This window comes from Leuciscus leuciscus (genome assembly GCF_965113295.1).
Source record: "Leuciscus leuciscus genome assembly, chromosome: 6".
Taxonomy (NCBI): domain Eukaryota; kingdom Metazoa; phylum Chordata; class Actinopteri; order Cypriniformes; family Leuciscidae; genus Leuciscus; species Leuciscus leuciscus.
This window is the reverse complement of record NC_138730.1, coordinates 2,549,475-2,574,729: the sequence shown is the minus strand read 5'-3', so window position 1 is coordinate 2,574,729 and position 25,255 is coordinate 2,549,475. Positions and strand designations below refer to the sequence as shown.

Below are 25,255 nucleotides of genomic sequence, written 5' to 3'. Positions count from 1 at the left end.
TAATTTGATTCAATAATAACAATGCATTCTCATGGTTTAGTCATTATTGTGAATTTTTTATTATATATTTGTATGTAACGAGTTACAATTTAAAATATATATTTATATTTATAATTAATTTTAACGGATTATAATTAATGGTAAATATTTTAGTTCTTTTTTAGAATTGACTGTAGCAGAATTAACAGTACAATTATTTGATCAGCTCATCCAATGAACAGAAAGCATAATCAATTATTAATTCTAGGAAATATATTATCTTCCTGGCCAAGAAAGAATAACCTTTTCCAACTAAAGTAAATAAAGCACTAGCAGGGTAATAGCATAGGGATCGCTAGATCAAGATGTTTAAGTGACTTCGATATGTGGCAAACACAGAGACAATAAAGCATTGATATAATGGTTTAATAAATGAAACTAGGGTAGGCTACACACACACACACACACACAACTAAACTAAGCAAAGATTGTATACAAAATCAAGAAAGAAAAGTGAAGAAAGAGAGAGAGAAGAAAAGAGAATGGCAAGATTACAATCAGTTAACCACAACCTTCGATCAGAGAATCAGGGTCACCTTGAAGGGGCACAATAACTTAGGAACGTATCTAAAGGCTGTGAACGAGTACTTGCATTGACTTCGGTTGCTGAACATGTCCAGATGCAGGAGATTCTTGATGATTTCACCAGGAGTGCGCTGAAGCGTTCGTTTGGGTTCTTGGGGTGGTCCACGTTGAATCCAAAGAAGTTAACTTGACGATGAAGTTGCCGGAAGGAGACAGGAGAATGTTGTCTCAAAGAGATTGAGCAAAGATCTGACCTAATCAGATACTCTTAAAGGTCCTATCAGTTCACACCCATTTGTTGAGGTGACCAATCTAAAGCCCCTTTCACACAGCGCTTTGAACCCGGCAAATTGCCGGTAAATTGCCAGAGCGCCTTCTGTGTGAACGCAAACTCGACCCGGGATTTATGCCGGGATCGATGCCGGGTCGGGACCTAGTAACATTGCCGTGTTCAGTCCCGGAACGCGCGCTGTGTGAACAAAAGCCGTAATAATGCCGTGTCGTAGTGATGACGCTGAAGCCGGGCTCGTTCTCCAGCTGTGAAACGGCAAACTTAAGACGCTGCTGAGATTACAAGTCACATCGATGTCACGTGTCTTTACGGCATTTTTACGGGTTGTGTGTGAACGCACTCTCTGATTCCGGAAAATCACTGGCAGTGTGAATGAACCAAAATCAAACGAACCCGGGTCAAATCCCGGGTCACTTTATCCGTGTATTTTCCGGAATCTCTGTGTGAAAGGGGCTTAAGAAGACCGGGAGAAAGTCTTTGTTCCATCTCATCTCCATTTGCATGTTCATGCTGGCATGGAGAATTTGTGCAGTCTTTACACAAAAGTATGGTACAAATATTTATGATGCAATTTATCAAAACATGTTGTACACCACTGATTATAAAATCAAAAGGGGATTATTTTGATACTAAGAAAGAGGGGATTTGAAGACAAAAGCAGTGATACATCATCTTTGGATATCAACATTGGAAGTTACTCTAACATAACTAAAGAATCATAACTAGGCTAATAAAACATAGGGACATGCATAACACACAGGAGAAATACTATAAACATTTGGGAAAAGTTTGTGGGTAAGAATGGAGTAAATGTCCTTTGTGTATTGGAGTTTGTCTCTATAGTCTTTAACCCTCTGAGGTCTGAGGGGTTTTTGGGGTCCTTGAGATGTTCTGACATGCCCTGACATTTGTGCTTTTTTCAGTTGCTTATAAACATATTAATGGCAAAGGTATAATTACACTCTATTTAGCACAAACAGGGCTACCATAATATGTGAGCAACATGTATGTACATGTTTGTATTTTTGAGAGAATAATGTTTATGCATGGTTATTGAAAAAACTAAAAACTAAAGTTTCTGAAATAAGGCCACAAAACACATACTAAATATGTGTCAATAAGACTTTTGACTAATTGATGTCTTTGCCTAGAATTTTTTCTTCAAAATGATGTGAAAATCATCCTGCCCTTATCATTCACATAACACAATACATTGATTTAAATCTTGTAAAACACTTTTTGTTTGTAAAGGCAATATGCGCAAGGGGCGTCAACCATTCAACAGCATCATGCATATGTAGTGGTTCACACCTCAGGAGACAATGGGGCCCGCATACTTAATGAGCCATTCATTCAGGTGTGTCACCTATAGCCACAAGAAAGAATGCAAGAGCAATATATATACAGTATATATATATATATATATATATATATATATATATATATTCTACCAAATTGGTTCACAGTTGGAAGCATGTCAATTTTTTTTTTTTTTACAAATTTTGCTTGCAAATTGTATAATATCCAAGGAAAACATGTCTATTAATTGTGCAGTTAATTCTCATACTGTATTTTCAGTTTTGGAATATGTATCCTCTCCCCAAATTTGTCAATAATAAAACACAATAAAAATTATTTAAAGAAAATGCTTATATTTACCTTTTAAAATTTGTTTACATCTACCTTGTAAATATATATATATTTTTATTAAAAAGGTTACAATTACAACAACAATTGAAGTGTAATCTTTCTTTGTAAAAACTAAAGTATACATTTTATCATACATATTTCAAACTTCGAATATAGCCTACATTGACAAAACATACTATATTTAACATATTAGCAAAAATTGGCAAACAAAAGCTTATTTGAGGTGGCAGATATTTTACAGTAAAAATGTGTAATCTATCCAAAACTAATCAACGAAATGTTGTCTTTCATATGTCTGTAACATAGGTCTTTCGTTTTTATTATAAGGAATATAAATGTTAATTTGCAGTTTAATACGTTGCTTATACAAACTACATTTTATTTCAACATATTTCAATCGATTTTACTCAGTATAGCAATATAGTTTGCTAAAAGCAGATCATTTATTCACACACAGAAACGCAATTCAAATTTAAACCGTCTTTTTGCGAGTTGTGGTAAACAGCGCATCTCTGCCGTTCATTCATTCACACAGAAACGCGATTTACTTGAGAATGAAAAAAAAAACTTACTACATTATTCCATCCGTTGCTCCTCGAAATACCAGCACTTCTGAGGTAAGTTTTCCATTATTATTATTCCTCACAGCGCTGCGAGACAGTGTAGACAACTACACTTATCTGAATAAACTTGATGTGTTTTCTCGAGCTGATATGGGGGCGTTCACAGTTTGTATGGGATCGTCTCAGTCATTTGCGTTTGAATAGCGCGCGCTCTCCGTGGGCGGGGCCGATTATAACGTAATGAGATGAGATGAGCTCGACTGGAATCGCTCTCTTTTAATACAGATTTCACAAGATTAGAATATTTGTTTTTTTATATAAATTACTTCATTTAAAAGAAGAAAATTCAAGCTTCATGCCTGTGTCTTTGTATGCCTGTTTGACTGAGTATTCGCTCAGTTATTGTTCATTTTCGGACGCGTTTCAGAATGGACTTCACTGGCAGAGAGAAGGCAGAACTCGCTTCGTGTTTATTTTTCTTTATTTGGCAAAAAGCACAACACTTTGTTTTTATTGTGAGTATACACAAAAATAATACACATTTAACAGAATCGATTGATGTATGAAACTCCTATGGAAAATCAAAGTCAACAGAGTATTTATGAGTTTCTTTTACATTGACAAAAAAAAAGCGAGCTGGTATCGCCGGCGATACCATAGACCTCAGGGGGTTTTAAAGGTGCCATGTGGATTGTCTGGCAAAAAAATCAAGTCATACTCCACATTCCACACCAGATGGGGGCAGTATACCTCCATAAAGTGAATTGGTCTACTCTAGAGTAACAGACGAGAAACGGCATAGTCTCTATGCTCCGCCCCTACCTTCACAACAACCCTAGAGCCATAGCCGAAGCCTAATAGTGGACGTTTTGCCTCCAGAGGAACGTTGGGTGATGTCAAGTGATTTTGAAACATGACATCTTCAAGCTACTCCCCTTCACCTTTACCAGTGAATATGTTCATATTCGTTTTGTTCATATTACATTTTGAGTTGTATATACACATTGTTTGAATTAAATTAATTTGACAGACAGCATTCTGTCAACATCATTGGTCAACATCAGACAGCGCACGTGAACCGATCATCTCTACTATAGTAAAAAAAACACGAACACTGTTGAAAGATACAGTAGGCTACAAATGACCTGTTCGCGCCACAAATTGTTCTCCGTCCTTAGCGACCGAGTCATTGAATGTGAAACAGCCGGCTGCTGTCGTCAGCGAGCAGCAATATTCAGACAACGAGGGCGCGCGCGCCGCGTTGATACCTCCGTTTCAGTTTCTCGAACCCGCGCAGTGCGGCGGTCAGAACACGGAGACCATTCTGCCCCTAGCTATGCGTGCGAAAGCATGGGAAGCGATCCCGGGCGTGTCAGAATGGGTGCTGAACGTTGTAAAACAGGGCTATGCGCTGCAGTTCGCTCGCCGTCCCTCGCGCTTTCGAGCCCGGACTGTGACGAGCGGTCCTTTTCTTATCTGATTTGATTTGTGCTTCAGAGCGCGTTTTTTTCCCTGCAGCGGGTGGTGGTGGTAGGGGTCTCTTGCCAAGGGCTTCAGCCATCCTTCCGCTCTCTTCCCTGAATTGAAATGAAGTAGTGGGCTGTACTTTCCACACGATTGACATCAGGTTCAAGTACGCCCACAAGCCGTGCGAGTTATTCGTGTATTGCAGGTTGGCTGGTGGTTATGTTGCCCGCATACCGCCTCCCATGGCCGAAACTGGTATTACGACACTTGTCGGGCCGTGGCTAGTAATGCTAATGCTAATTAAGGTTGATATCTCTGCAGCACTATAACTTGACATTTTTTTAATGACATCATCGCCCTTATTTCTTCTCATTCTTTTGATGCGTGTAGCTCATTTTTTGGATATTTTTACCTCAATTTTTACACATGGCACCTTTAACCAAATGGCTAGTGTCTCCTGTGCTGTGTTTGAGGCTTGTAGACACAGTCTCTTGCTGAGATCGTTCAGTGGAGCCGAGGTGAAAACAGCCTTTGAAGAGAACTGGTTTTAGGGCCAATGACAACAGGGGAGAGGGGGAAGGTTTCTGATGTCTAGGTCATTTTGATTAAGACCATTCGTTACAGTATATATATGGATGAAGACTTCAGATGCAAAAGCCTTTAAGTGCCATCTGAAATTTTCTTCTAGAATGATCATTTTTATCAAGCTTGTATATTTAGGTTCAGTAATTTCACTTTAATGACAATTAATAGGTAATTTTCAATGCCATTAAAGTGAAATAACTGAACATAAACATACAAGCTTGATAAAAATGATCATTCTAGAAGAAAATTTCAGATGGCACTTAAAGGCTTTTGCATCTGAAGTCTTCATCCATATATATATATATATATATATATATATATATATATATATATATATATATATATATATTTATTTATTTATTTTAATTTTTTTATTGAATGGAAAGTTTTCAAAACCCATTTTTCCACCCTAGTTATCGCTAGTGGTCGTCCTCTACTCTTCACTTTACTACAGCGCATGTTCAGTCTCATTGTGAATGACATTCTTCTAAACAAATACATGCATGTTTGTCATAATCTTTAATGAAAATGTCATGAGTTTCTCTGCTGATCTTCAGTCAGTGTTCACTATAGGGGGAATGACTGTAAGTGTCGGTTCTCGTGGAGAACAGGATCCCGTGATCAGTGAAGGTCCTTCAGCTCCGTGTGTCCTGCGGTGTTTCTGAGACACTTCGCTGGTCTGCAGATTAAACCTCTGCAGGGATTTGCTGCAACGGACACTAAAGACTGTTGCGTAACGCTGGCAGTGCTTAAAGACACACACACACACACACACACACACACACACACTGACAGAGATCTGCTCATGCTCAAGAGTATTTCTGTCCAGATCAGAGGGAGGGAATATGCGCCATTCCTCCTCCTGCCCTGTTGACTCTGAATGACATCACTGAAATATTAATGGCAAATATTTTCCAGTATTTCTAACAGTGATATGCATATGTATATATTTCAATATTTAAACTTTTACTGTAAAAAGGTGATTCATGTTTCAGTGAGAGGAAGCACAGAGAAGGCAGTTTGACTTTGAACTTCCAGATCAAATAACTCACAGAACTCAAGCACTTTAAAGTGCCCCTGCTATGCTATTTTAAAGATTGCAAATGTTGTTTTTGCGTCTCCTACAACAGGTTTACATGCATCCAAGGTCTAAAACACTCATTTTCTTATAATATACATCGCAGCATCAGCTCTTTACCTTTCTGAGAGTCTACTCTGCTCTGATTGGTCAGATGGCCCAGTCTGTTGTGATTGGTCTACTCTGCTCTGATTGGTCAGATGATCCAGTCTGTTGTGATTGGTCTACTCTGCTCTGATTGGTCAGATGGCCCAGTCTGTTGTGATTGGTCTACTCTGCTCTGATTGGTCAGATGGCTCAGTCTGTTGTGATTGGTCTACTCTGCTCTGATTGGTCAGATGGCCCAGTCTGTTGTGATTGGTCTACTCTGCTCTGATTGGTCAGATGATCCAGTGTTATGTTGTGATTGGTCTACTCTGCTCTGATTGGTCAGATGACCCAGTCTGTTGTGATTGGTCTACTCTGCTCTGATTGGTCAGATGATCCAGTGTTATGTTGTGATTGGTCTACTCTGCTCTGATTGGTCAGATGGCCCAGTCTGTTGTGATCGGTCTACTCTGCTCTGATTGGTCAGATGACCCAGTGTTATGTTGTGATTGGTCTACTCTGCTCTTATTGGTCAGATGGCCAAGTCTGTTGTGATTGGTCTACTCTGTTCTGATTGGTCAGTCTGTTGTGATTGGTCAACCGCTTACAAGGCATGCATTTTTTCAGACAATTTAAATTTTACACCAAGTGATAAGACACACCAATAATTACTGCCCATAATGTCCCAGCAACCACAATCACTAAGAACACCCTAGCAACCACTTAGTAACAGTAGTCTTCAGTTCATCATGTGTCATTACTCATTAGGCTGATTAAATGATGTGTAACTCGTGCTCGTCTCTGTCCTGATCTGTCACTCATTATCTTCATTGATTGAAAGATTCTGTCACTCATGCTCCTCTGATTGCTCGTCAACAGCATGAACTCTGTCACAGATGGACGCGCATTAAGATACTCGCAGCAAACTGAATTTATGGCACCAGTGTTACGGAGGCATCTGTGATCTGACAGAGCGGCATTATGAGTGGCTCAGTGTTCCTGCGCCTCCGCACACACTCCGCGGGACGCCTCGAACGCCTCGCTCTCGTGTGTGTGTCGCTTCACAGCTCAGATGGAGCTGGACGTCAGTGTTCATGTGTTTCTGGACCGTCAAGGTGTGTGTGTGTGTGTGTGTGTGTGTGTATCATCGTCATCTTCATCATATCACTATGACAGCGGGAGGCAGTCAAATGACAGGTGGCCAAACCGTCATCAGACCTGGTTTATTAACACTCTCATGAGAACCAGAGAGACTGAAGCCTTTATCTCAGTTACTGTGGTGTGAGCTTCAGATCTGACTCATATTTCATCAACTGTTTACTGCCCTGGAAAAATGTTCTTGCTTTTGGTATTTCTGACTTGTTTATTTTTAACTTGTTTAACAGTACAAATATCTAAATATCTAAATTCTGAATAGCTGAATATCTTAATTCAAGATACATTTGCTTGAGATGAACAAAGACATGCACATAAGACGTCTTGTTTACAGAGTTTATGCATAAAACAAGAAAGAAAATATGTGGAGGGAGATTGAAACAGAGGTGGTGATCGGCTTCACTCCTGTACTGTGATAGATTTCTACGTGAAACGGCTTTTCAAACAGGAAACACGTAGTGCAGGAACTGGTTTTATCATGGGTTGTTGATTGGATGGGGAAGTGAGTGCTGAATGCTGGAACATATTCGTGGAAAACAACAGAAAATAAATGATTCAGTCAGTAGGAGACATTTTATTTGAGTGAAAGCTTAGAATTGTGAATAATACTGAAGAAATATCAATAAACAGATATAGTTTAAAAAGCATCTGTTCTGCTTTTCTCCATGTTCATCTGTCTTTAGTGTGTAATGTTGCTGTTTGAGAGTGAAAAAGCTTCTTCTCTATATCAGTGTCAGTGTTTCTGAACTCCTGAAACGCCTCCATTGTAGTCTTGAGTTTCTTCCGGGAACGAACACGATATTCCTCATTATAATAATTCATAGGCAGAATAAAGGGGCGGGGCCTGGTTGAGTTAGTTAGTAGTGTGTTAAACTGGTGGTTATGGTAAGGGGCGGGACATTTCCCAAACACACTCAAAGCGCTCGACCAATCACAACACACTTCACCAGCCGACCAATCAGAGCACAATGTGCTTTTCAGAAGGAGGGGCTTCATAGAGACAGGAAGTAAACAGAGCGTTACTGACAGACTGGGAAGAGAGGAGCCGCAACAATGGAGAATATGAGGAAAATAATCAACATTCAAGCAGGAAAACCTGTTCTAGTAGAGGTCCCCTTCAAGTGAGAACACAGTTACAGAAATGTATGAGCTTTACAAAAACTAGTCATGGTGGTCATATGACACATTTGATGAGGGATGTTCCAGTCTTTAATAGGCTATTTGCTGTATATGCAGGAGACAATCATTAGTTCACACACACACACACACACACACACACACACACACACACACACACACACACACACACACACACACACACACACACACACACACACACACACACACACACACACACACACACACACACACACACACACACAGGGGTTGTTGTTGTGCTCCATTTGTAATCTATAGGTCGCCTGGTTCTCCACTTACACCTTGAGCTCTCGCTCGTCTGGACTCACTGCAGGAGTGACAGAAGATTTCGTCCAACCATCTTTTTAAAAATGAACACTCTGCCTGCCAAATTACAATTATAAACACACCACTGAAATGTAGAGGATCAAAGCAAAAATGACAGATGCTCATTATGCAAGAGATCAATGCCAACCCTAAACGTGTAAAAATAGACAGATTTATGTGTCTTTTTACTTTATATTATGCTTATAGATGATACATTTAGAAATAGCCTTATGTATGCGTATAAAATCTCATTGCCTTTGACGACAGAGAAGTTGCACCTCTGTGAGAGAAAGCAGAACGCTTCCACTCATGTCTTATGAACTTGAGCACGGACAGATTTATTTTCATCACAAAGAACGTTCAGGGCTTCAGCTCGGCCTTTGCTAGATTAACCCCAGCGGACTCGTCTCTGTACATTCATTATTACAATGAAGGTGAACAGACAGATACAGGCCAGCGCCTCTGTGCCGGAGCTCAGACTACAGATGATATTCTCTGACAGTTGTCATCTTACACTGAATAATTTAATCTGAAACATTCAATAAAATTGTGACACCCATATTAAACTGCTCACCACTGCCACGGAAATATAAACAAACATATTACTATTATTATTATGCATTTTTTCTTCCTTATTGAGATCCTTTTGATGTAAAGTGACAACAAAAGACACGTCTAAAACCCTTTCCCCTGCTCTCTGTTCCTCCAGCATCTTGTTTGCGGATATCGTGGGCTTCACGAGTCTGGCGTCGCAGTGCACCGCACAGGAGCTGGTCAAACTGCTCAACGAGCTCTTCGGGAAGTTCGACGAGCTGGCCACGGTGAGTCTCTCCTGCTCTCTCCTCTCATTGGCTCACTCCTGTTGCTATGAAAGTGAGAAAGTGATGTGTAGCCAAGTACGGTGTCCCATGCTCTGCATTTCACCCATCCAAGTGCACACACACACACACACACACACACGGCAGTGAGAATTGCAGAGGGGTGGGAATCTTTTGATATCGCGTGAATCAATTCACATCGATACTTGAGGTCACGATTCTCGATTTTGAATCAAATTTCGATTCGATATGTGCATAGATTTGATTGTAGTTTACTTTTTTGTGTTACTTTTCTTATTTGACTGCAGTAGACAGTTTAATAAATCTAGAAGAAGAACAATCCTAATGAATTACATGCTAACCTTGAAATTAATTTAGTCGACCCAATATTATAAAACAAATGCCCTTTAAGCTGACTACAATCATTACACACAGTCTTCTGTAATAAAGCAAGGCAGGCATTTTTATTTAACTTTTGATATTAAAATAGGAACAAAGAAGCAAATTACAAACAATAGGTGACAATAGAACAAAATAGACAAATTAAATATTGTTTTGGGTACAGTAGCGTAGGTTTATTTAACATGTCAAATGTTAACAATAATCAAATGTTAAAATAAAACACTGTATAGCCTTCACTGTATGAATTAACATTAATAAATTGGATGGCAACAGTTCATGAGGCTGCTGTCCCTTTAAGAATGAATGCACAGATCTGTTACACATCCGATGTTCTCCCATTTGTTTTCGTTTGCGTAAGACAGAACAGACTGTTTACACTGAATACTCTGAAGTCCACATGATGTGCATTTTGACACAATTGTGTGTGTGTAGCTGTGAAAGAGAACTGAATTCGTAAGCATGTGAGAGTCGGCATCTGTGCTGGTACTTCAGCTGTGTGTCCGTCGTGTGTCCATTGTGATTAACGAAATTGAAATTTGTGAATCGATGCAGATCGGTAGAAGATAGAATTGCGATTCATACTGTATATGGATCGATTTTTTCCCGCACTCCTAAGTATTGAACACACACACACCGTGAACACACACCCTGTCCAGTGGCAGTTAGTGCTGCGGCGCCCGGGGAGTGATTGTGGGTTTGGTGTCTTGCTACTGAGACTCGAACCCACAACCTTTGGGTTGCAAGTCCAACTCTCTAACCAAACCACAACTGCCCTCCTTTTTCTTTTTCTTTGTTTTCTTCTTTTTATCAAAGATATTTTTTTATGATTTCAAGCAACAGCATCAGGAAGACAGGTCTGCATAATCAAAGAGTTATGTGCTTCTGAAAATGACAGAAGCGGTGTGATCATGACAGGCTGTTCCCTGAGGAGTTTGATCAAACTTGTGTGATCTGAGAGTCAAGAGCTGATGTCATGTGTGTCTGTGTGTGTGAAAGAGCTTCACAAATCCCTTTTTTAAAGCACACAGGATCTGTATGGGTTGGTGAGAAACATTCAAATATTCACAGTAATAATAGGATAAAATACAGAAATAAAAAAATTTCAGACATTCAGACATTAAAATTCAGACATTAAAATGTGACGCTTCATTGGTTGCAGTAAGGAAGTAGATAGCTTTCTCCTAGTTTTCCAGTCACTCTCATTCTTCAGTCTCTACGCATGGATGAACTTGGTTAGAAATATCTTTGCTCTGAAAGGCTCTTCCCCACACTGCATTGCTATGCTAATAAACATAACTGCGCACATAACAGTAATTACTGACCTGTCTTACTGAGGATAATGTGATTTCATCTTTATTAAACAATTCTGTAAACTTAGATTTATTGTATGGACTGTGTACAAGTGAAAGAGCTCTAAACAGGGTTATTATTGTTAACTAAAACTAAAAACATAAAATAAAATAGAAAAAAAACTTAAACTTATTTTATTTCAGGTAGTTGCCAAGGCAGCATTTCTCATTTTGATTTAGTTTAAGGTGAAGTACTAAAATAACTAAAACTAAATAAAAACTTTATAGACATATTTCGCAGGGACGAAGAGAGGTATGAATCCAGTTGCAGCAATATTTATTGAAAATGAAAACAAAGGTGGAACGTGGAACGTGGAACACAACATGCAAAGACAACAACCGACAAACCAAGACTGAAACACTTGGGTATATATATACTCAAGGGGAGATTGGCAAACAAGACACACCTGGGAACAATCAGGAACTAATCAACAAGAAAACCTATAAAGGTCTACAAAACATGGAGCAAGACAGGTAATAACTTAAAAGTCCAGGAACGCACAAGACAGGGGCACAAAGGTTGAAATCGTCACATCAACAATAGGTGATAATAGATGACCAACAATATGTCCTGTGACCAGTCCCAGTTAGTCCAGTTAGACTTTTTTTTTTTAATATAAATATAGAATAGTAACTTTGAGTATTAATGTGTCAAGTGTTGACGAAAAAAATGCGTCTTCAGCAGTTTCTTGAAAATGGCTAAAGACTGGTTGAGTTTAGTGCTTGGTTGAGTTGGGCAGGTCAGTCCACCGGCAGGGATCAGTCCAGGTGAAGGTCAGTGAGCCTCTTTGAGATGATGGCATGTTGTTCACTTGCAGAACACACGTTTCTGGAGGACACATAGGTCTGGAGTAGTAAGTTTGACGAGCCTAGCTGAATGGAGAAGTTGAGCTGAAGTGTTGGGTCGGCTGAGACCGGAAGCAGCTCTGTCTTCGCAAGGTTGAGTTGAAGGTGATGGTTCTTCATCCAGCAAGAAATGTCTGTCAGGCAGGCTGAGATGTGAGCGGTACCATCGGATTATCAGGCTGGAATGATAGGTAGAGTTGTGTGTCATCAGCGTAGCAGTGATAGGAAAAAACATGTTTCTGAATCACAGATCCTAGTGGTGACATGTAGATGGCGAAGAGAAGCAGTCCCAGCACTGAGCCCTGAGGCACTCCAGACACCTCACCTCTCCACGGCACCCTAAAGGACCTACTGAGAGGTAAGTGTGGTTCCTGAGATGACCTTCATCTTGAGGATTGACAGGAGGATCTGGTGGTTAACGGTGTCAAACGCAGCAGAGCCAGCAGGATGAGAACTGAGGATTAGGAAGCTGTTCTTCTCAGAGCCTCAATAACTGAGAGCAGGTCAGTCTCAGTTGAGTGAAGTTTCTAAAGCCAGACTGGTTGATGTCCAGGAGATTGTTTTGTAAGAAAAGTGTTTTTAGCAATGAATGGAAGAAGGGTTTAGAGTGGGTTTCTTAAGCAGTGGGGTTATCAGAGCCTCTTAAATGCTGTGGGAAAGATACCAGTGTGAAGAGAGGTGTTGATAATATGAGTGAGTGCAGGTACAACTGAAGAATAAATGGCCTGAAGGAGGTGAGTGGGGATTTGATCAAGCGGACAGGTAGCAGGGTGATTGGAAAGGATGAGTCTGGAGAGCAGAGAGAAGGAGGGGTGAATGTGTGTTTTTGCTATAATGATGTTTGTGTCAGTTTGTGGAGTGGAAAATTGGCAACTGATGGTGGTTGTTTTATTTATACACACACACACACACACACACACACACACACACACACACACACACACACACACACACACACACACACACACACACACACACACACACACACACACACACACACACACACACACACACACACACACACACACACACACCCACACACACACACCTAGAAATTCCCCCACTGATTTATATCATTATTACTGTAAAAAGAATAATTATTCTTTTTTAAAGCAAGAAAAATCTTAAAGGGGTCATATAATGCCATTTTTGTACAAGCTAATATGATTCTTTAGGGTCTAAATTAAAAGTTTGTAATATACTTTAATTCAAAATTCTCATTAGTATTGTAAGAAAACACTCATTTTACCTGGGGCCTATACCATGAAGCCGGTTTAGGTGGCTAGCCAGCTATGTTTCAGTTTAGTTTCCGCCAACCCTGGGTTTTAGGTACTATGAAAGTAGCTTGGCTTTAATCGGTGTTCATTGCCATGGTATCTTACGCTACACGGCTAACCTGCTCCGGGGCGGGTTATGTTCTGGATTCAAGATCTCAGACTGAAGTTTGACCAATCAGCTGAGAGCAAAGAAACATATAGGTGACGTAACTTATTCCCAGTGTCTGTTGCAATGACTTCACCTTTTCTTCCAAATCCTGTGACATCTCAGCGCAAATTGTTTGACGAGCACTTCGTAGAGAGAGTTTTTAGCCAGACAAAATCCCATTGCCTTTCCTGATAGTTACTTGTATGAAAGATACAGATTTTCCGCGGAAGGAATGTCTTATCTTTGCGAACTTCTTGAGCCGCACATAAAGAATTTAACACGTCGAATTCATGCACTTACTGTACCGCAAATATTGCGTTGCGTTTTTTTTGTTGCAAGTGGTACATTCCTGCACGGTGGGTTACGCACAGAAGCTATAGGGGAAAACACGGTTTGTCGAACCATTCGTAAGGTGGTCCTCGCTCTGCAGGAGTACATGAATAGTTTCATTAAAAGTGTTCCCCGGACATTTATCGGCCATGTCCATAAAAGAGGGCTTTTATAAAATTGCCGGTAAGATATATTGATAGGGTGACATCACATGAACACATTTTATTAAATTTTTTTCAAAAAGCAAATTGCACAAATGTACTATACAATATAATACATGTTAAGAATTATTTTAAATCTTTATTATTATTCTGTTAATCTTATGATAGGATTCCCTAGCTTTCTTAGTAGTACAAATACGTTCTATATTTATGTAAAATTATGTATCTATGTATGTGTAGCCTATGTGTAATATAGCCTATAGCCTATTTTTATAATATATAAAAAATGTGCATGTATCATTTTTTATATATTATAAAAATAGGCTATAGGCTATATTACACATATAGGCTACACATACATACATAATTTTACATAAATATAGAACGTATTTGTTTAACTTACACATTAACAATCAGCAATCTTTCTCCAACAGTCTTCTCTTGCTTTGGCAGCAGAGACCGTATTGTTTCGAGCTTGAAATACATATTTAAATTCATCGTAATTCTGAATGATTATCTCTTGCTCCTCCGCGGAAAAATATAACGCTCTCGCTCTACCCGCGATTGGTTGTTCAGTGTCGACGTCACTCTTTATGTGCACGCGAGCGTGGAGTAATCATAGCTTGAGGATCAAAGCCTGAGTTGACAGAGAAAGTTGATGAGCTGCATCATGGTACCAATAAAGCCTGATTGCATCGGTTTGGTTTTGTCAACTCAAAACTAATCCTGTAACCCCGAGTTTGTTCAGCTACCTTCATGGTACAGGCCCCTGGTCAAAAACAGCTCTGTTTTCAGCAAGCCGTTTAAGTGCGTGTGTCTTTAAATGATAATGAGCTTTGCTCAACCCGCCCCTCTGTTCTGTGGGCCCACACAGGTGGAGTGTTGCCTTGACAACAGTTGAGGGTATATTTTGAAGAATGGCAGCGGGAGTCTCTGAGGACACTGTGCAACCGTATCAATTTGAAACCGAGCGAAATTTTCGTATCAAGTCGGAAAACAGGACGTTTCTGAATGGTTGGTTAACGTAATGTCACTTTGATCTATCTTTGTGTGTACTGGCAGGGTAGAGTAGTGAGATACGAACGCTATGTGTTCACTGATGTATACGTTAGTTCATTGACAGATCGATGTTACAGCTAATGGTCATGAAAAACTTTTTTCTGGTAAATGTAGGCTTGTCCGTGATGCGTAACATTATCTATGCAGTGTTGTTAGGTACAACTGTCAGGGCTGAAGCACTAACATTTGACTAATCTGTTTAAAACATAATCAGTCTGTGAGACTATGACAGTCATTAGGCACATAAACAACACATACTCAGACAGGAGCTAATACCTTTTTCAATGTTCTCGTTTGTAAAGCAGTCTGGTGTGAAATGATTCGCGCAAACATGAGAGCATTGACGTTGATCGTGGGGAATATTCCCTTCGAAAACAAAACTCTGCGTCTGCGCCACTGCGTCTTCAGCGGTTCGGATTTATGAACATCAAGATGACTGCTGTGTTCGTTATTACACCCAAGAACAGAACACCACAATCGCTTAGACGCCATTCTGCTCATAGACAGTGCTCCAGCAGCGTATCAACAATGATGTGCGGACTATGATTGACAGCTCGCTCACGAGCGAGGGCGGATCTGTGTTGAAACGCTGCTGTCAATCAACAATCGTGGGAGGGGCGTCGATTTTGTGACGTCACACGGTCGAACGGCTTGATTTGAGACAGGGGAAAACATATAAGAAGATAAAAAAAAAAAACACTGGATGCATTTTTATCATTTTATGATGGTTGTGTACAGGCACTGCCAACACACATTTCAGTACAATCAACTTGTAAAAGTGCATGTACCATTATATGACCCCTTTAATATGATATTGTTTTATTGCACTTATGTAAATGTGGTTGAATGTATTCTTTTGTATTTTGATTGTAGACATTGGTGTTGTAGTAGTGTCATGTGGCTGTTACCATGTGACTTATATGAGTCAAGAAGACTCCCTGGTTTTGGCCGTCGATCACTGAGGAACGACACTTGCTCACTTTTAGTTCTCTTGTATGTTTCTTGACCAAATTGTCAGGTGTGGTGTAGAGGGAAGCGAGGATCCAAACACACAGAACCAAGACAGCATTGAATAGCGTGATTGTTTATTAAAATATAGTACGGACTATTGGAATGTCAGGTATTTTCCAACTTGATGTTTTTTATTGCTATTTAGTTACATTTTAGGTGAATATTTGACACATCAGCCAGTGAATCACTGCGTGAGCATTTTCAGCATGGAAAGGTTAAAGCAAAGTTGTTTTGAGTCTCCTGCACTCACACCCCCACCGGTTAAATCTCTCCCTGTCTGTCTCAGTTAGGGAAGGTAAAGGTGCTTTAATGTGAAGGCCATGTGTCTCTACGCAAATAAACATGTAGATGTATCTCAATGTAATCTAGGCACAATTACTTACATTCACATGTGCCTGTGAAATCCTTTAATCCAAGGATTACACCAACATGTTTTCTGTCCAGCTTAAAAAATCTTCAGCACGTCTGTGCTCGATGTTGCAGCATGAATCTCGTTCTGTGGTGTGAATTCTTTCGTTACATGGTCAGTTTGTTCGCACATTTCATTCGATCCACTCATGCTCCTTCTGTTGGACTGTCTGTTGGATCACACACATGCTGGTCCACACGATTGCTCTAGACTCTGTTCTTATGCTGTGTTTGAACTGTGTGATTGTGTTTGTCATTATATTGTTCGGATTGCTTGTTTTGTTTATGTTGTTTAAAGAGTATAAAAATATATATTGATTTGTCATGAAATCCTTCATCCTCACCACAGTTCTGAAAATGTGAAAGGGAAATAGCCACACCTACTCATGAATAATGTCGAGAGGTACCCTAGACATGTACGTGTTGATAGTCAGGTCAAATATAAAACATATACATCACAGCCGTGATATTGAACATCTTGCAATTAATACATTGTGTGCTATCATTGACTTTCATCAAGTGCAATACATATTTATTAACATTTTAAAATGTGTTTTAGTGTTTCATGACACTTCAGAATTCATTTTATGTAAACTGTAAAGAAACTGTGCCACTGTGCTATTTAGTCTAAATATGAAGTGTCAAAGTGTAAAACTTTTTTAATGAGGAAAGATTAGCTGAGTGTATCTTAAACAGATGCTTTTATCTAAAGTGAGAAAAACACACACTTACAAATGATGAAAAGCAGAAGCTATTTATTTTTATTAAGGTGTCAAGACACTTATAAGAACCACAATGTGTTTCCATGACGAACCAGGAGATGTTTATATGGACAATAGCAGCGGACCAAGCACCGAACCCTGAGGCACTCCAGTGTTTACCCTCCTCCTCGGGACACCTTGACGGACCTGCTCGTGCCAGTGAAGTGCAGGTCCCGTGACAGGCAGCAGGATCTGAGTATTCCCTCTGTTGATGGCAGTGGACAGGTCTAGTTTGACTATTTAGGCAATTTCAAACTCTGAATGATTTCAGAGTTTCATTTGCAGACAGATCTCCTGATTCTCCACTTTTAAAGCTGAATGTTCTGTGAAAGAAGAGTGCTGATCGAACACAATTTTGACAGGAGAGGGACTGTTTCTATTACTGTAGGGTTAAGTATTGTATTTTCAAGCTGTTAGATTAACCGAGTCTATATAGAAGTGATGGAAAAGATGCCAGTAATAACAAGAGATGTAAGAGGATTGTGGAGTGGAATGGTTTTCCTTGAGCAAAACCACTTCAGGAGGTTCAGTTTGATCCAATTAAGTGTTTACGTGGTGTGACGTGCAGGCTCACTGGCTTGCCGTTACAGGAAAGTAGCTGTGACTGTAGCTGACCCGGGATCAGTTATGGTTTAATGATGATGATGATGATTTGGGATTATACAGTGAGGATAAGTTTCATTAGACTGGTTTAGTTAGTATGCACAAGGCCTGTGAGTAGACTATTTATAAAGATGTAAATGTTTTCCTGATTGGTCATGCTATGCCAGTAACTGGAGTCCAAATGAGTTTACAATACTGTAGTTTATTCACACAGGCTTTTACGACTCCTGTATGACCCATAGAGAAGACTCAATCACCTGTGAAGGCTTGTACTCCTTCCCGCTGAGGTTGTTCTGCTCTGTAATACAGTTCAGTGCTGGAGTGAAGGTGCTTGAAAATGATGAAAATGATGATGATATTCATATAACAGCAGCAGTAGATTGTGGGGAGAGTAACTGGGAAGATTAGGTACAGAACAAGAATGTGTGATGCTCTTGGTCTTGTATATCAGCAGACTCAGTGGTGAACATGGCAGAGATTCACCGGGTGGGACCCTATGTTTTGGTGGGGTTATAAAAATCTCTATTATATATAGGGACATTACACTTTAATTGACAGTTTTGAAGAGAGTTCTAGGAGATCCACACATCATTTTAGGGGGAGAAAAAACTTGCTTGGACCAATATTCATTATGAATGGCGCTATATGAATTATTTTAATTATTAATCATTATTTTTAATTAGTATTGATATTTTCCACATAATATTTTAGTACAATGACAACATAAAAATGGCAATTATTTTCATTCATGTTATCTTCGTAAAATCACATTTACTATTTTTCGCACACTTTATAAATGGTCTTTATTTTAGGAAGCTAATCCTTTGCAAGAGATTCATCATATGTGGGTGTCAACTAAATGATGCTTTCTTGGGACTTCAGACTGACATCTCGAGGAAGAAGACCAACACAAACGCCTCAGTATTTATTTGTGCATTTATTAAATTACAAATACTTCTGTGGACTTTTGGATTGAAAGCAAAGAAACTGTATTTGTGAACTGAATGCATGCGGATTTGTTGCCTGCATTTGTGAACTGATGTGTGCATGTATGGATCTGTTGCATATATTTCTGGATTCCATGTGCATTTGTTGATCCTCTGGAGATTATGATACTGTTTTCGATCAATTTGTGTCTCATCAACTGTAATTGCGTGCTCGCCGCCCAGACGTTTACATGAAAACCTGGATCATTTCACACACGTACACACAGGGTTTCCACCAGGATTTTTGCATAACCAAGAAAAAACGTAGTTAAAACTTAAAAAAAACTGGACATTTTAACTTTCTTAAAATATTAGAAATAAAAGTTCAAGTTCATTTATACATTTCAAGAAATGGTCTGGTAACCTATAAATTACATTCTAATCATAACAAGAAAAACATTTTAAGAACATTTCAAAACCCTGTTCCCACAACGTTTATATTACCTAAATGTGTTATCTGTGAGAGGAGCTGCAATAATGTCAAATATGTGGAAAATAATGTGTTTTTTGAACATTCAAGCATGAAACCCTATTCCAGCAGAGCCCAAAACAAAATCAAGACTGTGAAAAAGGACATAATACGTCATCTTTAATACATTTCCGCTTCAGTTGAGTGACATTGGTGTATTTTGTCATATTGCTGCTGCAGTCAAATCAGTTGTTGCATTTCGCAGTCATATCATGCTCCTAAAACCAGCAGCTGCCAAGCAGGAAAATCATGGCGTAGTAAAAACGTCAGAGACAAACGTGAAAGTAATGTTAACTGAAGAGCTTATTTTACTCATAAATAAGAAGCAGTGTGAGTGTCAACACCTGTAGGGCATTGGTGTTCTGTGTATGCAGTGTATTCTGAGCGGCTCTGTTCACAGCCTCACGCGGCTTACTGCTTTATTTCGCTCTCATTTCTCCTCATTTAGATTTAAATTAAGAGGCTAAATTGACACAGATTTGTCCGTGTGCAATCTAATAATCTCTCTCTCCTGAAGGCTAAAGAACAGACGCTCAGTTGAAGCGCTTTGGCTCCTGAAGGGCTCTCGTCTGAATCATGCAAATGTATGCGGTGTCTGTGATGACGGTGATATACTTTAATCTTACTGTGCTTTTTATGCTCTCCTGTTTCCATGGCAGATTCACAGACTCTTACGCTTGTGTTTCACCTAAACACTCTGTGTGCGCTCGAGCTTCAGTGTTCGACTCGCTCCACTTTCCCTTTGAGACGCATCTGAGAGAAATGAACCCTAACTGTGAAAGAGCCACACTTGAGATTTGTTTTCTTTGGCTCCGGCTGCCAGGTTAGATAATCAGCCTTTATTGGTCTAAATGACTGAAGGAAATTCTCTTTTGAAGACATGATTATATGATCAGGCCAATGTGCGGAGTCATGTAGGTCAGCGGTCTGTCAGGAATACTCTGCTCAAGCCTCGTCCCTGTTCAAGTATGAAAACATTATTTCTGACGGTTCTCGAAACCTGAAAAACGTCCAGTTTCTTGGTTACATGATCGTTAAGTGAACATTACATTTCATCATTCTTCAAACATGATTGTGAGGTTTACTTTCTTTCTTTCTTTCTAACAAATCTTTCTTTCTGTCTTTCTACATTTTCTTTCTTTCTTTCTTTCTTTCTTTCTTTCTTTCTTTCTTTCTTTCTTTCTTTCTTTCTTTCTTTCTTTCTTTCTTACTAATCTATCTTTCTTTCTTTCTTTCTTTCTTTCTAACTAATCTATCATTCTTTCTTTCGTACTCTATCTATCTATCTATCTATCTATCTATCTATCTATCTATCTATCTATCTATCTATCTATCTATCTATCTATCTATCTATCTATCTATCTATCTATCTATCTATCTATCGCAACCACCCAGAGTATCCTAGCATCCGCATAGCAACACTCTAGCAACCACCCAGAGTACCCTAGCTACCGCATAGCAACCCCCGAACACCATAGCAACCACCTAGCTACTACACATAACACCCTAGCAACAGCATAGCAACCACCCTGAGTACCTTAGCAACCACATAGCAACACCCTAGCAACCACCCAGAGTACCATAGAAACAGCATAGCAACCACCCAGAGTACCCTAGCAACCACACAGAACACCCTAGCAACAGCATATCAACCACCCTGAGTACCTTAGCAACCGCATAGCAACACCCTAGGAACCACCCCAAGTACCTTAGCAACCACCCCGAACACCCTAGCAAACACATAGCAACACCCTGGCAACCACCCAGAGTACCCTATCAACCTCATAGCAACCACCCTGAGTACCTTAGCAACCGCATAACAACCATCCTGAGTACCCTAGCAACCGCATAGCAACCATAATTATCTATCTACTATTTCTAATCAATCTATCTATCTATCTATCTATCTATCTATCTATCTATCTATCTATCTATCTATCTATCTATCTATCTTTATCAAACTTTAAACTTCATACTACTTTAAACTTAAAGCTTTTAAAACTTCTTCAAACTTCTTCAAACTATCTGGTCCGGCTTTCTCAAGCCAACTTAAAGTTTGTCTCGACAAACTTTTTAATCTAAAAGATGTTATTATCAATGTTACTTTTGAATGTTCTTTGAACGTTCCGAAACAAGCAGATACATTTAAAAAACGTTAGACAAACGTCCAACTAACAATTTCAGGAAAAAAATGCTCAATGAATGCTGTATAATTCATAAATAATGTTTCTGTGCTGACATTTTGAGAACAGTATTAAAGACCGGATACTGTTGAATGAATGTTCTATTAACGTTACTGCTAGTATGATTGTTCATAACTTTGAGAGAAGCTTTTCAGAACGTTAGCTAAAGCGCGGAGAACGTTCCCTGTTAGCTGGAGACATCAAGAAATCAATCTAGTAAGCAGGTCTCATCCGTTACACTGCTGACACATATTGATCCGTGGCTTTGCATTTATCCGCTGTCTTACTGTACACGCAGGACGCAGAGATATTCAGTGTGTCATGCTCCTCAGTGGAGGATTATCTAGATGAGAAGAGAAGAAATACATGTTAAGCGTGAGCGTGAGACAAAGTGCTGGATCATGAAGTCCTCCGGGTTCAGAGAGGGTCGTTCCCTCATGTGCTCAGGAGGAAATGTGTTTCCTGAGGTGCACTTATAATGTTGATAGAATTTTTCTACAGTAACAAACTGTCATCATTTAGACATAAATTACCATTTTCTACCCTTATATTGGCCCTATGCGTGTCTCCTTTAAGACTTTAATGTAAATGCCCACTTCTGTGATTGGCTAACATCTTCTGATTGCAGCTGTTGAGCACACCTGTAATGATCTCACCAGTGCAACTCTTACATCTAACACAGTGGAAATAAGAGATTCGCTGAGCAGTGAACACAGTTTCATTGATTATAACGGTAGTTTTGGTGAAAGTGAAGAGCTCAAATTACAACTTAAAGTTATTGACAGCTCCAGCAATTATAAAGGGAGTGTTCTTTAATTGTTTTTAATTGATTTAATCCCAATTTAAATAACAGTTGATATAGCTATTAAGCTAACAGTGTGAAGTTAACCATTTAGTCACTGACTTGATTTACTGATAAACCATTTTTGCCATTTCTGGCTGTACATGAGTCTTTACATATCAAAACAGTCACTGATCACATTTTATGAACACGCTTACTTTACAGCATTTCTGGCGTTCCATGTTTTTCCGTAAAAGAACCAACATTGAAATGAACTGAACAAACAAATAATGCTCTACTGAGACATTTACATTATTATTGTATTTCATTATTATCATTTATCACTTATCACGCTATTCAAAAGCACATTACATGTTTTAATTCATCATCTTATTTATAATTTTCCCACCATATTTGGTCTTGTTGAAACCCAGGTTAGGATAGTATGTTGGGAACATAACCAGGGGTTTGAAAACCACCCGTCTTGAAGGACAAATGCTTTGAAATGTTCTGTTTCTCCAGAAACAAATATGTAAATAGTCATTACAGAGGTAGTGACGTGAAAGATGAAAAAAACCTGAATCCTGCCATTACTGGGATTTTCACACTGTGGGTTATTATCTTTCTAAACCCTGATTTATGAAACTCCGCTCCAGAAGAGGGACAGCGTGAGAATGTAAAAACCCATCATAAACTCAACAGTGCTCGCCTCATTAACTTGATAACACTCTTTATACAGTCACAGACACTTTAGAGTGCACAAGCTTTCAAACAAATACACAAGAGTGCAGTTTAGCATGGCTCGCCCTGTCAAGTGCGGTGACAGATTGTTTAATACCTGTAGACATGTTCCTGTCTCCTTTGTGCTCATGGTTTCTAGGGCTGCGTCTGAAATCACATACTCTCTTGAGTAAGCACTAAGTTTGAGAAAGTAATTACTTCACGACCTGTAAGCAAGTGTGGTCTATGTAGTATGAATGTAATCTGGATGTACAACATCCACCATTATGATGTGACCAGTTGCTTCACTGTCTTGGGTTGACAGTTGCATCGCTTCACTGTCATTCATAACTCCTCTCATGGGATAGTAAAGTATCCATCAGATGCACACTTCAGAATCTCACCGGAAGAAGAAGCTCATCGGGGTACTGTTTGCTGACTCTTTTATGAGTACTGTGAATTCAGACACTTCTTTTGCCACATTTTGTTTTTCGCCTACTATATAGTAGGGAAGTATGCGATTTCGGACGAAGCCTCATCATGTTCTCATTTGTTTCCTTGGTTACTGGACCTGTGTCTCATTGAGTTGATCATTATCCCATGCATTTATACTCCTGAGTTTGATCTGTTCACTGTCGGTTATTGTCTATGTTGTGTATATGTTTGCAGTTTCATTTCTACGGAAGCCCTGAACCGCAAGGTAAAAAAAAACAAAAAAAACAAAAAAACATCTCATTATTTTGAGATAATAAGTCGTTATTTCGACATAAGTCGTAATTTCTATATAATATCTCGTTATTTCTATATAATATCTCGTTATTTCAACATAATATCTCATTATTTCGACATAAATATCTCGTTATTTTGGCACAAGTCGTTATTTCGACATAAGTCGTTATTTCAACATAATATCTCTTTATTTCTACATAAATATCTCGGTATTTCTACATAAATATCTCGTTATTTCTACATAATATCTCGTTATTTCTACATAATATCTCGTTATTTCGACATAAATATCTCGTTATTTGTACATAATATCTCGTTATTTTGACATAAGTTGTTATTTCAACATAATATCTCGTTATTTCGACATAAATAACTCATTATTTCGACATAATATCTCGTTATTTCGACATAATAAGAGGACATTCTAATATGCATTAAGCCACATTAGCGTTCTTATAATGGTTTTCTATGGGAGGAAAATGCTAAACGTGAAATTAAACGCGTTGTGTTCATATTCTGGACTCATCTGATTTTTTGTAGTATACTTTATTATGATTTTAGTATCGGAATGATTAATAAATGCACGCACAATTATCCGTGAACTTGATAAATGTTGCAGATATGTTTTACTATGCACAAACAAATTGCTTTCAACTTATGTGTGCAAAATTCAGAATTGAATGAATGTGCAGCAATTTGTACAAATAGAGAGATTTTTTTTGTGCATAAAATGTTTTATTTTGTATTAGTGATCATAATCAAAGAAGATGTACAGGTGACGCGTGCATTTATTGACGTCTTTTCTGAGTTGATCTTATTTGAGGTTATTCGGCAATGCTTGACGTGTAATTAAACGCGCTGAGTTTATATTCTGGGCTCATCAGATTTTTTTGTACATAGTATACTTTATTAGTATGATTTTTACTGTGTTTGGTCTGTTAATAACACTGTCCGTCTCTTTATGTTAAAGTCTCTTTATGTTTAAGATAATTTTTATCTTCTTCACCTTGCAGTTCAGGGCTTCCGTACATTTCCTTGTGAATGATCAGGTTTTGTTTAGCAGATAAACCTGCTGCCTCGATCCGTTCCTCCTACTGTTATATGAGAGAAGTTACTGTAAAGAGGTTATAACATATAATGTAAGACGTCTCTCACGTTTACACGCTGTTAAGTGACAGTAACTTGTTCCTGCAGAACATTCGACCTGAACACACTTTCTGTTTTTTTTAACAATACGTTTTTTTAAACTGTTTTTCTGTCTGTAAAACTGTGGATAAGCAATATTTGAAATCTTTTTGCACTGTCACTT

The 25,255-nt window shown here is 38.8% G+C and overlaps 1 protein-coding gene across 1 annotated transcript in view; it reads left to right on the top strand.

The window, feature by feature from the left end:
- The window catches only part of adcy1b (adenylate cyclase 1b), a 57,598-nt gene that overhangs the window by 6,415 nt on the left and 25,928 nt on the right, over positions 1–25,255 (top strand). Inside the window, exon 4 of the mRNA XM_082174202.1 lies at positions 9,615–9,726. Coding sequence (XP_082030328.1) covers positions 9,615–9,726 — 112 coding nt within the window. The remainder of the gene's footprint in view (positions 1–9,614; positions 9,727–25,255) is intronic.